The following is a 14,196-nucleotide window of genomic DNA, read 5'->3' on the forward strand; positions in this document are numbered from 1 at the left end:
AACTTCACCAATCAACGTCTTGCTCGCCCATGCTTTAGCTGCATCCGTGGTAATCGGGTTGACGAACACTGTTTTTATCCTTGCCACCGTGGTAAGATCGCCTCTCACCGTGTTACAGAAAGTCTGACCCACATCATTGTTCAGGCGATTAAAAGCGTTGTGCGCATCCTTGAGATCTTCCTTACCAGAACTGGAGACACCTCCCTTTTCAGCAACACAAACAAAAGATCCCTTTTTGAACTTCTGGACAACAGAGCCATCGCGGTTAAATCTTGCAATGTTAACCCTAAGCTTTGCACCATCAATGGATACCTCATTCAATACCTCTAGCCACTCCTCCCCATTCGTGACCCTTTTTAGCCGTATGAACCAAAAATAATTCCCGGCTCCATCTTTTTTCTTTGGGACAAAAGCGTCCCCTAAGTTTTCAAGGAAATCAAAAGCCTTCCAAAGCTTTTACTCGCACACCCTTCTGGAAGATTTTCCTGACTGTGAGCAATTCCGTATCTATCTATACTTTCTATAAAAGAAGAAACTTCAATTACATAAGAAAAGCTGATGTGTTAGCTGGAGAGGCTGTCCAACAAGGCTTTTCTTATGTCATTTTTACATCATAAAGCCTAATATATAAAGACTTTAAAATTCAAATGTGGCCCACATTCAAAACCACTGCCCTATCATCAAATTTCAAAGGTCTGACCCACATTCAAAAGGGCAAACCACTGCCCATCTCCAAAATTCAACCTATGTTGTGCCCTCAACAATCAAAACCACTGCCCATATTCAAAATCTTGGCTCCAGATTCAAAATTCAAAACATATACATATATATCCTCTGGGGATTTCAAATAGATCATTTCAAATTTCAAAATTCATACATAACATTTGCCTCTCTCTCTCTCTCTCTCTCTCTCTCTCAAATAAATTCAGCTGCTTCTTCCTCATATCGTAACCCTAATTCCCAGTTAAGAATATGAGTGATTTTATGTTGTTTAGGTATTTCTTTATCTTTTGCAACTGCATCACCACTGAGAAAGGTTTGTTCAGCAACTTTTGGACTCGTTCGACTCAAACCACCATTACTACCATCAACATCTCCACCGTCTTTCACACCATCAGGAACAAGCGGTGGCAACGGCACATGAGACGAAGACCATGAATCTGATTGCCAATACATCTTCCTATTACCAGAAATCAAATTATTCAACCGAAACCCTAATTCCCAAATCGATCCAATTCTATGGTGTTCTCCGGTAAATTCATCATCTCTGCTATATAATCTTTATTCAAGAGCATCAAATCTGTTGATTTTGCATTCTAATTGTGATTATTTGGATCTAATTTCAGGTTTTGTTAGTTTGAATCTCAATGTATCGTACGAAGCAGACCGCTCTTAACTCCACTGGTGGAAAAGCACCGAGGAAGAAGCCTTACCGTTATCGTCCTGTAACCGTCGCTCTCCGGTGAGTATATTACTTTTCCGTTTTGAATAGTAAAAAAGGCAGGTTCTTTTTAGCGCTTTTGGTTGCTTGGCTTTTGGTTACAATCTGAACTCATCTTCTGTTTCAGAGGATGATTTCGCATTCACTGTTGTATGATATTAAACAAGAATCCATGAATGATTCCCAGCAGCTAAGAAACAAGATTTAGAGGACAAGATGATCAGGTTATCATCTATGTTGAAAGAAGTAAGTTTCCCGTTTTATATGTACATGTTTCGTCTGATTAATGTTGCTCCGGTTCAATTCTTATGTGAGGAATCTGAAATAGAGACCACTCGACTCAGATTATACAAAGTAATAAAACCCTCAGTCACAACTATAATCATTTTTTGATGAGTTGCCGGTATCGATTTTTCTTATAAAGTTGATGAGTTGCCAGTACTGGAATTGAATAGGATGTGATTAACAACTATGAAGCTTGAAGATAATCTGAATGAAAGTTACAGTTTATCAAAAGCCGAAAAGATGAGGAACTCCCATGATGATGATGTTAACGTCAAGAATGTTATTCGTCTCAGAAGAGTGTCTTCGCTCAATGAATCTGCTACACAATGTTTTGATTTCGGTATAAGTAAAGAGGCCACTATGCGCGCTACAAGAAGCTTGAAGTTAACATACGTAAATGCGAATCTTTTAATGAATTATCTAAATCAAGGATCTCGTGACACTTATTTCGCTAGAAGTTTTAGCCGGAATGAAAGAAATACAGTTTCTTTATATCTACATAATGATCAGATTTCGCAGGAAATTATGCAAGAAAACTCTGTTTTAGTTACCGAGTATCATACACCAGATGAAAAAGTTAAAATCTTACAAGGTAACTTAGTGCATATTTAAATAACCTTTGTTTGTTTATACCTGAGGACGACCAGATGTCTTGATTTTTAGTCACTTCACTATTTCTTTGTTGGTTCACCGGTTATCAAGGGTGCCTCAGATGATAAAAGAAATTGCAAAAATTGTGACAGGAGATGAGGATCTTTCATATTTTTGAAGAATCATATTGTTGGTCTTGATTCTCATTTCTCTCATAAACTGGTGACAGTTCAACCGGGTAATATTAAGACATACAAGTTGCTGATGATTATCTCACTCATTGACCTTAGAACTCCAGGTTTATAACTTCACCTATTTCTATGTTCCAACACATGTGGTTATTTAATTTTATTTGTAATTTGAAAATTGAAAATAATATTATCTTGATGTACTATTTTGTAGGATAAGGTATAGAATTCAGGTCGAAATGGAGTCCATGCAATTAGCGAGTTTCCTTGAGAACAAGTTCCTGAAAATTTCTGGAGATTAAAGGACTAATTGAGAATGGTAGATAAAGAGGGATGCAAATAGAACACAGGTGAAAGAAAGCAACACCGGGCTCTGAATCCAAACTAGAGAATGTAAGATCAACATGTTTTTTTTTTTATTATTTTGATAAAATGAATCTAATAAAATAACAACTTGATACTTATTTTTTATTCTAATAGCCTAATTATGTATTTATGTATTTTGATGTGCTTTTGGGATAATGATTCAGTTATTTCTCTAGGGCTTGCTATCATGGTTCTAAGTTTGAATATGTTATAATTTTTTAATTAGAAGTTTAGATAATTGATATTTATCTGTTTTCACTCTTTACATCCTTATTGGTTTTTTAAAGGAAAAGGTATTAAAGTTATGGAAGCCCAACTAGACACTTATAGAGACAAACATGGTGGAATTAAGAAAGAAGAAAGTGATGAATTTGGGGGTGATGGTGATTACCAGCCATCAGATCAAGTCAGCAACAAATCTTGATCGTGTTAAATCAACTTCCTCGTGATGTAAAGGTTGCTTTCATGGCCCTCATTTTATTGATTTTTTTTTCAATTTCAATATGATTTTTATATATTCCCATATTGTTACAATTTCCATATATGTTATTGCATCTTTGAATGAAAAAATATCCTAATCACAAATAACAATATCAACACCCCCACTCTCCACTCCTCTTCAAAGTTGGTTTTTTATCCACCAAGTTATAGGAATAACTTCTTAAGATAAAGTTCTATTTAGAAAAAAGATTCCATGGCATACAGTATAATTAAGGTTTTTAATTCAGGATTTCATGTTATATAATGTTTAAAATATAGGTTTTTAATTCAAGATTCCATTTTTGTTGCTTATTTTGGTTTCTCGATGATGGGTTTTTGTGTTGTAAAAGTACGCACCTCCCTTGTCAGAGGTGCCAAAATGGGCGTCCCATTTTAAAAGCCGCAACTTCCTATATTGAGGTCAGTTTAAGTTCTCATCTTTTCTTTAAGTTCTCATCTTTTCTTTACTGTGTGCTATAGGTGCCAAAATGGACATCCCAATTTAAGCGTTAGATGTGATTACACGATCTATATGCTAACACAATGGCATGATTTTATTTTTGATAACAAACAATCAGTTTAACATTAGATGTGACCACATCCCAGTCTAGAATGCACAAACCAACATTTGTTGTAAAACTATTAGAAAATAAAACAGTGTTTGAAACTACTGTTGGGTTAAAACAGTTTTTTGAAACCACTGTTGGGTCAACAGATGGACGAAAACAGATGTTTGAAACCACTGTTGGGTGGCATTTGGGTTAAAACAGATATTAGAAAAGAAAACAGTGTTTGATACCGCTGTTGGGTTAAAACATTGTTTTGAAACCACTGTTGAAACTACTGTTGAGTCGACAGATGGATGAAAACAGATGTTTGAAACCACTGTTGGGTTAAAACAGTGTTTTGTAGCGAAACAGGGGTTGAAACTAGTGTTGGGTTAAAACGGTGGTTTGAAACCACTGTTGGGTTGTTATAGAAATTTGTTTCGTCTTTCTGAATCTGATATAAGATATTTACTTACACATGTCAATTGTCATGTGATTTTGTTTTGGAAAGAGGATGAAGACTGTTTGTTTTGGTGGTTTCAAAATTGATCGGTGTACTGTGAGATTTCTTTAGTTTGTAGTTGTTTCTCTTTTAATTTGTTTTCTTGAAATAACTAAAACTTGATCAATAGTGTTTGGCTTTAATTGTATTAGAAAATTTTAGTGACTTGGTTTCAGTCATTACTCTGTGATCCAAACCCAAACTCGCCAGCGAACTCAGAAGTAGCACCGTTAACAACAACAAGCTCCTCAATTGGTTAATCAATCATCGGCATCTTCATTGGCGAAGGTTAGAATTGCATTGAAGGTTAGAATTCAGTTTGGATTTGAAGCCAGGTGGAGTTAAACTATGGGAAATTGGTAAAGCTTATGATCGGTACAACCTTGCAGTTCAAATTGAAGCAACATTTAGGAATGTACATATTATTCATATTTACATTCCATGGTTGTTTTTAAGGTTGATTATGATTTTGCCGTAGCTTCTCTATTATCAAAAGTTTTTCATTACTCTTAAAACTATTGTATATAGGTTTTAAATCTTACATCGAGATACCTTAGTTCTCATTTTCTCTAAACCTCAACATTCGTCATTTAATAAAATGTGTTATGCATGGTTTTCTAAGAAACGACCAGTGTTTGCACACGGGTTTTACCGCTAGTACTATATAATGAAAGAAACTAATGGGAGGACACATGTCATTCATTGAAGCCATCTATTTTTATAGATAATTAATATCAATTAAATAATAATTCTAAAATTAAATTTAATATAAATTTAAACAATTCGTATAGGAGATAATATAATATTTTAAAATATTTTTCAGATTAAATGTAAATGATTTATTTATTTTATTAAACTAAAGTAGTTAACGGTAGAACCTATTTCAAAAATGCTTATAAGGGGTAAACAAAAATATTAATCAATGTTTATTGGTTCTATACTTTTATTTTCATGTTCAACTCTCAACTCAAATACGGTAATCATTATGTTTATGTGACATTTATAAGAACCATCACCGCAATCATCCCATCAATCGTATATCTAGTATATCTGTTAGTTTTTTTTAAATATAAATTTTTACTATATTCATTCAACCCGTTTAATAAATGAGGTTTTTTTAAATATATAGCATTTTTATTTTTTACTATTAGATGCCAAACTGGCCCAAAAAAAGCTTTTGGTGATCAAGAAACTCCATGGCAGTCGCATTGTCCTGGAAGCAACGCATCACCTTCATGCCCCCAAGGTAAAATACCCTAGCCCCCAACATATTCTCGATCGACAAAAACTCCTCCAACCTGTTTAAAATATCCCAAGATAAAACTTCACCGATCAACGTCTTGCTCGCCCATGCTATAGCTGCATCCGTGGTAATCGGGTTGACGAACACTGTTTTTATCCTTGCCACCGTGGTAAGATCGCCTCTCACCGTGTTACAGAAAGTCTGACCCTCATCGTTGTTCACTGCCCATATTCAAAATCTTGGCTCCAGATTCAAAATTCAAAATTCAAAACATATACATATATATCCTCTCGGGATTTCAAACAGATGATTTCAAATTTCAAAATTCATACATAATATTTGCCTCTCTCTCTCTCAAATAAATTCAGCTGCTTCTTCCTCATACCGTAACCCTAATTCCCAGTTAAGAATATGAGTGAATTTATGTTGTTTAGGTATTTCTTTATCTTTTGCAACTGCATCACCACTGAGAAAGGTTTGTTCAGCAACTTTCGGACTCCTTCGACTCAAACCACCATTACTACCATCAACATCTCCACCGTCTTTCACACCATCAGGAACAAGCGGTGGCAACGACACATGAGACGAAGACCATGAAGCTGACCGCCAATATGTCACACCCCGATATTTCCACATATTACCGGTGGGCCCGGTGGGGAGTATCGTGACGTAGTTGATATCATCATAGTCAATTTATCACAGTTCAATGCACAGCGGAAGTCTAAAGTAAAATATTACAAACTGAATTGAAAGTAACATAAGTATTACAAACGGAATGTAAAAGGATCCACGGGCGGATCAAAACAAAGGATATATCGTTCAACAAATTTTAAAGTGATAAAGCTTGCATAGCTCTTTATTTACTTCACTCAGGAGTAGCCAGCCTATTTTGCCTAGTACCTACACTTAACCTTTTGGAAAATACGTCAGTTTACACTGGTAATACAATTAACTGACACTTTTGAAAATGTTTTAAGAAAATTGATTTAAATGCACCAGGCACAAATAATCTTTTATAACTTGGGATAATTATTTAGAAATAAACTTGTAAAAGAATTATATGTTTGTTATACGTTCAGTGGCTCGGGCTAAATACCGGGTTAAAGATTAATAGACACACCACATAATATATCCCACGGCGATTTATTCTCGAACAGGGGGGTACATTCTTTTACATACGCACCGGCAGGTGTATGCCTACACCCTGTGCTCAAGTCGTGGCCATTACAATGAATGAGCCGAGGATATCTAGGACATGGTCATTAACCCCCCAAAGACTTAAAATAAACAAAACAGATTAAACGGGTTATCTCAATGATTTAACCTTCATATGATTAAAAATTCAATACCTGACCAAGCGGTATTTTATATACCGTACCTCAAGCCCGTATAAGGGAAAATAAGTTAAAAGTATTTACTTGAGCAAAATATTCAAATTCATCTCAGCCGTATACAATCAGCAAGTGCAAATATCTTTTACTGGGCTCCTAAATCTGGAACGAAGGTATTTAATAACCTATTAGATTCCTAACGGGTCTTATTTAAGTTTAAACTTAGACCGGTTAGTTTTAAAGAAAGATATACGGTTCAAAACGCAAGATTAAGCGAAGACCGGATTAGAATGTGATTTAGTCCCGACAAGTATGAGGACTTGTATAATATGGGTAAACTAAACACATTCTGGATTTTGAGGTAAAAATGATAAGGTTTGACCCGTTTCGGTCAATTTATGCAAACTAGTTACATAAACCGCACCGAAAGCGAATAATGCATAACGGGTAACCAAATGAGTCATGTACAGGTTCCCTAAGTTAATATGCTTAAAATGTGTTATGATATCAGTAGGATACCTTCCATTATGCCCAAAACGGATTTAAAACCATTTTATGCCCTGTAGGGGTATTTTGGTCATTTTAACGATAATAAAAGAGATTAAATAATAATCTGAGGTCCTGGTCTAAGCTGATTAGTAAAATATTTATTTTAGTAGGATATATCACTAGGGTATTGCATATATGTGAAATTTATCATTTATAACCAAACTATGCACCGTAGGGGCATTTTGGTCATTTCACATAAGCTTTAAAGGTCAAATTTGGAAATCTGAGTTCAAAACCTATACTTACAGTTAAAGTATAAAAATTTACTTAAAACATCAGTAGGTATTAAGTCTTATGTGTTAAAAATAGTTTTAACGCATACTATGCGTTTAAAATGCGTAAGAAGTCGGTTTTAGGCGATTTTCAGGTTATATAAGGAAAGCTGAGATTTTTATCAGTCCAGAAGGCTTAAAATATTTTATTTAACATATAAAATCAGTAGCAAAAGGTTTGGTAACAAAATGTTATGTAAAACTCATTTTATTAGCAAAAAGGGTATAACCGTCAATTACCGAATCAAAGCAAGAACCCCATGTTATGATCAGTTTAAAAATTAATAAAAATCTTCAAAAATCCCAAAATATTATATTACATCAGTGGGTAAAAATTTTGGTGTCGAAATTTGGGTTTAAGTAGGCTTTATGCTAAAAATGCCGTTTAATTAATAAAAAGCTTTCAAATTACGATATTGAGCATAACTCTAAATTTAGACCACAAACTGATGTCAAATTTTTAGGACATGTTTATAAATCAGTAATAAAGGTTTTTGTTCTCTCACATTTTTAAAAATCTCGTTTTAATGTCAAAAGGGCATAATGGTCAACATTTAAGCAATTAATGGAAATATGCAAATGAATCGGATAAATAAGGAACCATGTAGTATAACCTTAGATGGTTTTACTAACCTATATTATGGTCCTAAAGGAACCTTAAGGATTATCTAAAACAAGCTAAATCGGGTCAGAACTGAAAGTCAAAGCAAAAGTCTTCTTTTGCGACTTTCGGTTCCGAACCGAGCCTAAACTCAGAATTGTTGGGTTGAACATGCTTAGACATGTTCCTATATTATTTACCAAGTTACTTTAATGTTAAAACATGTTCCATAACCTCTACATTATCAGTTATGAGTTTATTTGCAAAAATAGCTTTCTGTTGACTTTTTAATATTAAGTTTGACCCGACAATTGACCAAGTTAGAGTGATAATCAGGGGGTGCCCTTTTAAGGGTTTATTACCCACATAATTACCAATTGATAGCCACTTTCAATTCGAATAATAGCTGGACCATTAGTGATTAATCACTAAGTCAAAGCTTAATTACGACGGCTTTGACTTTTGGTTATTAGACTAATAAAACTTGAACTTAGGAGGCTAAGAACACTTACAATGGTCCTTAGCACGAATTTGGAACTTAAGAAAACTTGCTTGAGCTCCAGGAAGTTCCAGAGAAAGAGTTGTGAATAAATTTTGTGAGTGAGCAATGAACTAGCAAACAAGAAGGCCTTATATAGGACTTTAAACTTCACAAGATCCTTCCACATAACTCTACAACTGATCTCTGATGAATTTCAGGTGTCCCTATGCATGAAAAACTGTTGGCTCAGCTCCTGGAGTCGAAAAATGGCATGCAAAGGCGGTGTAACCTGACTAACCTGAAGCTGTGCAGATTTTTCTACACCTAACACTCTTACGCGGCCCGCGTAAGAGTTGTCTTGATGTTTACGCGGCTCGCGCCAAGGCAGAATCCGGTCACCAATCTTTCAGATATTGCAACTTTGGTCCCTGGTCCCTCTAAACTTGTTTTAACTTGCGTTTATTGCACTTTTAACCCCCAAACTTGACTTTTAAAGGTCTTGAGTCTTTAAACATTTAACAATAAGCCTTCGGTTAGTTACGAGGTCACCCGAATGGTCTTGAAATGCAATATTAACGCATTTAACCCTTATTACTTGTAATTAACACTTTGATTATTTATATGCGTCGAAACTCCACGAATTAATATCCAATATTCTTGCGGGCAAAAATATAATCGTTACAATGTTTTTCGGATCGTTAAAAGGTCACTCAGAGGTTACTTTCAACATGTTGACACTTTTAACCCCTATGTTTTGCAAGATCCTTATTTTGAGCACAATCGACTTTTCAAGTTCGATAAATTATTCGTTAAAGAATACGAACGTCGTGTGAGGTCAATCAGAGGCACAAGAATGGTATGTTAACACATTGGATCCCTATCACTTACATATTTACATTGTTTGACAATTTTAGTCCTTCGGAAATAATTCCTTACACGTTTAAAGTCCATGACACGTGTCTTCATAATATTGGTCATGATTTTTACGAGGTGTTACACAATACATCTTCCTATTACCAGAAATCAAATTATTCAACCGAAACCCTAATTCCCAAATCGATCCAATTCTATGGTGTTCTCCGGTAAATTTATCATCTCTGCTGTATAATCTTTATTCAAGAGCATCAAATCTGTTGATTTTACATTCTAATTGTGATTATTTGGATCTAATTTCAAGTTTTGTTAGTTTGAATCTCAATGTATCGTACGATGCAGACCGCTCTTAACTCCACTGGTGGAAAAGCACCGAGGAAGAAGCCTCACCGTTATCGTCCTGTAACCATCGCTCTCCGGTGAGTATATTACTTTTCTGTTTTGAATAGTAAAAAAAGGCAGGTTCTTTTTAGCGCTTTTGGTTGCTTGGCTTTTGGTTACAATCTGAACTCATCTTCTGTTTTAGAGGATGATTTCGCATTCACTGTTGTATGATATTAAACAAGAATCCATGAATGATTCCCAGCAGCTAAGAAACAAGATTTTGAGGACAAGATGATCAGGTTATCATCTATGTTGAAAGAAGTAAGTTTCCTATTTTATATGAACATATCTACATGTTTGGTCTGATTAATGTTGCTCCGATTCAATTCTTATGTGAGGAATCTGAAATAGAAACCACTCGACTCAGATTATACAAAGTAATAAAACCCTTAGTCACAACTATAATCATTTTTTGATGAGTTGCCGGTATCGATTTTTCTTATAAAGTTGATGAGTTGCCGGTACTGGAATTGAATAGGATGTAAGTTACAACTATAATCATTTTTTGATTCTCGATTGATATGAATTCAATTAAATATAACTCCTTTTGTGGTCTGATTACAGGTCATTCAATTGAAAAAAGTAAGTTTCCTATTTTATATGAACATATGTACACGTTTGGTCTGATTAATGTTGCTCTGGTTCAATTCTTATGTGAGGAATCTAAAATAGAAACCACTCGACTCATATTATACAAGGTAATAAAACCCTGAGTCACAACTATAATCATTTTTTGATGAGTTGCCGGCATCGATTTTTCTTATAAAGTTGATGAGTTGTTGGTACTGGAATTGAATAGGATGTGAGTCACAACTATAATCGTTTTTTGATTCTCGGTTGATATGAATTCAATTGAATATAATTTTGTTCTCTGATTACAGGTCATTCAATTAAAAAAAGGCAGGTTCTTTTTAGCGCTTTTAGTTGCTTGGCTTAATTTGATGTTAATTATATGATTATTTGTGATTTATGATCAATGTTATTTGTGGTGTTATTACTTAATTTTGTTGTTTTCGTGTTGACTTGTGATTTGGATTCATTATATACAGGTTTCGGTTATGGTGAATACAGCGTCGAAAGACAAAACACAGGTGTGTTTCTATTAGCATAAGCTTAAATATTTGCTAAATAATTTGATATGATTCGATTATCTAACTAAGTAGGCCAAAATTGATCTGCTAGCTAATTAGCATTCTATAATTATCATTTTGGAAGTTTTTTCTTGTCATCACCCGTTTCAAATAAACAAGAAAATGCTCATAACTAATTTCATTGGTGAAATAGCTTTAATCTATAAACTTTATTCAGATGGTGTTTTTTGGTAAATAATGAGAAGTTTCTGGATGTGTTTATCAGGTGGATCAGAGTAACAGAAAAACTTTTCCGACCCTAAAAGGGTCGTTAAAAGCTCGTATAAAGGCGTTCATTTCTGAAGTTAACGAGAACGATAAAGACCAAGAACAAGAACAGGATCAAGATTTTGTTTCGAGTCCAAAGTTACAAAGGACTTGTTCGATTCATCATTTGGAAACCAACGAGTGGGTTCATCCAATCATTTTCTTTCCTGAAAATGTGACAGAAACTGCAGTGAGTTCTAAAACACATGTTGATCTTACGAATCCTGAAGTTAATGATACTTGGGATATTTTGGAAATGTTTAAAGTTGACAAAGAGATATTCATCAACACGTTACAAAACCGTTCACTATCTTCTATTACAGAACCAAAACTGGCCAAGTTGGTCAGTAGAAACTTGATGCCTATGAAGCTTGAAGATAAACTGAATGAAAGTTACAGCGTATCAAAAGCCGAAAAGATGAGGAACTCCCATGATGATAATGTTAACGTCAAGAATGTTATTCATCTCAGAAGAGTGTCTTCGATCAATGAATCTGCTACACAATGTTTTGATTTCGGTATAAGTAAAGAGGCCATTATGCACGCTTCAAGAAGCTTGAAGTTAACATACACAAGTGCGAATCTTTTAATGAATGATCTAAATCAAGGATCTCGTGACACTTATTTTGCTAGAAGTTGTAGCCGAAATAAAAGAAATATAGTTTCTTTATCTCTATATAATGATCAGATTTCGCAGGAAATTATGCAAGAAAGCTCTGTTTTAGTTACTGAGTATCATACACCAGATGAAAAAGTTAAAGTCTTAGTGTATATTTAAATAACCTTTGTTTGTTTATACCTGAGGACAACTAGATGTCTTCATTTTTAGTCACTTCACTATTTCTTTGCTGGTTCACCGGTTATCAAGGGTGCCTCAGATGATAAAAGAAATTGCAAAAATTGTGACAGGAGATGAGGATCTTTCATATTTTTGAAGAATCATATTGTTGATCTTGATTCTCATTTCTCTCATAAACTGGTGACAGTTCAACCGGGTAATATTAAGACATACAAGCTGCTGATGATTATCTCACTCATTGACCTTAGAACTCCAGGTTTATAACTTCACCTATTTCTATGTTCCAACACATGTGGTTATATAATTTTATTTGTAATTTGAAAATTGAAAATAATATTATCTTGATGTACTATTTTGTAGGATAAGGTATAGAATTCAGGTCGAAATAGAGTCCATGCAATTAGCGAGTTTGCTTGAGAACAAGTTCCTAAAAATTTCTGGAGATTAAAGGACTAATTGAGAATGGTAGATAAAGAGGGCTGCAAATAGAACACAGGTGAAAGAAAGCAACATCGGGCTCTGAGTCCAAACTAGAGAATGTAAGATCAACATGTTTTTTTTTATTATTTTGATAAAATGAATCTAATAAAATAACAACTTGATACTTATTTTTTATTCTAATAGCCTAATTATGTATTTATGTATTTTTATGTGCTTTTGGGATAATGATTCAGTTATTTCTCTAGGGCTTGCGATCATGGTTCCAAGTTGGAATATGTTATAATTTTTTGAATTAGAAGTTTACATAATTGATATTTATCTGTTTTCACTCTTTACATCCTAATTGGTTTTTTAAAGGAAAAGGTATTAAAGTTATGGAAGCCCAACTAGACACTTATAGAGACAAACATGGTGGAATTAAGAAAGAAGAAAGTGATGAATTTGGGGGTGATGGTGATTACCAGCCATCAGGTCAAGTCAGCAACAAATCTTGATCGTGTTAAATCAACTTCCTCGTAATGTAAAGGTTACTTTCATGGCCCTCATTTTATTGATTTTTTTTTTGCAATTTCAGTATGATTTTCATATATTCCCATATTGTTACAATTTCCATATATGTTATTGCATCTATGAATGAAAAAATATCCTAATCACAAATAACAATATCAACACCCCCGCTCTCCGCTCCTCTTCAAAGTTGGCTTTTTATCCACCAAGTTATAGGAATAACTTCTTAAGATAAAGTTCTATTTAGAAAAAAGATTCCATGGCATACAGTATAATTAAGGTTTTTAATTCAAGATTCCATTTATGTTGCTTATTTTGGTTTCTCGATGATGGGTTTTTGTGTTGTAAAAGTACGCACCTCCCTTGCCAGAGGTGCCAAATTGGGCGTCCCAGTTTAAAAGCCGCAACTTCCTATATTGAGGTCAGTTTAAGTTCTCATCTTTTCTTTACTGTGCGCTATAGGTGCCGAAATGGACATCCCAGTTTAGGCGTTAGATGTGATTACACGATCTATATGCTAACACAATGGCATGATTTTTATTTTTGATAACAAACCATCAGTTTAACATTAGATATGACCACATCCCAGTCTAGAATGCACAAACCAACATCTGTTGTAAAACTATTAGAAAATAAAACAGTGTTTGAAACTACTGTTGGGTTAAAAAAGTTTTTTGAAACCACTGTTAGGTCAACAGATGGATGAAAACAGATGTTTGAAACCACTGTTGGGTGGCATTTGGGTTAAAAAGATATTAGAAAATAAAACAGTGTTTGAAACCGCTGTTGGGTTAAAACATTGTTTTGAAACCACTGTTGAAACTACTGTTGAGTCAATAGATGGATGAAAACAGATGTTTGAAACCACTGTTGGGTTAAAACAGTGTTTTGTGGCGAAACATGGGTTGAAACTAGTG

The 14,196-nt window shown here is 34.3% G+C and overlaps 1 protein-coding gene across 11 annotated transcripts; it reads left to right on the top strand.

The window, feature by feature from the left end:
• The first annotated feature begins 854 nt into the window (after positions 1–854).
• LOC110929624 lies at positions 855–12,871 on the top strand. 11 transcript variants are annotated; one of them, XR_004889776.1, is made up of 7 exons: positions 855–1,252; positions 1,347–1,462; positions 1,569–2,318; positions 2,470–2,615; positions 2,720–2,898; positions 3,159–3,327; positions 4,578–4,916. XR_004889776.1 is itself a non-coding variant. In XM_035988430.1 (6 exons), the coding sequence occupies exons 3-6, from the start codon at positions 10,367–10,369 to the stop codon at positions 11,889–11,891; spliced, it is 339 nt and encodes a 112-aa protein (XP_035844323.1). In that variant the 5' UTR covers positions 873–1,252; positions 1,347–1,462; positions 10,278–10,366; the 3' UTR covers positions 11,892–12,314. The 11 variants fall into 11 exon arrangements, 5 of the variants coding, with proteins under 5 accessions (XP_035844323.1, XP_035844322.1, XP_035844320.1 ...); XR_002587295.2 differs by having other exon boundaries at positions 873–1,252; positions 1,569–1,687; positions 1,897–2,318; positions 3,159–4,916; XR_002587294.2 differs by having other exon boundaries at positions 3,159–4,916.
• The last annotated feature ends 1,325 nt before the right edge of the window (positions 12,872–14,196 follow it).

The sequence above is a fragment of the Helianthus annuus genome, chromosome 3 (assembly GCF_002127325.2).
Source record: "Helianthus annuus cultivar XRQ/B chromosome 3, HanXRQr2.0-SUNRISE, whole genome shotgun sequence".
NCBI lineage: Eukaryota > Viridiplantae > Streptophyta > Magnoliopsida > Asterales > Asteraceae > Helianthus > Helianthus annuus.

Coding starts and splice junctions, on each gene's coding strand:
- LOC110929624 (XM_035988427.1), top strand. CDS start 10,367: ATGATCAGGTTATCATCTATGTTGAAAGAA. Junction 10,397..11,184: donor TATCATCTATGTTGAAAGAA/GTAAGTTTCCTA, acceptor CATTATATACAG/GTTTCGGTTATGGTGAATAC. Junction 11,227..11,491: donor CGTCGAAAGACAAAACACAG/GTGTGTTTCTAT, acceptor TGTGTTTATCAG/GTGGATCAGAGTAACAGAAA.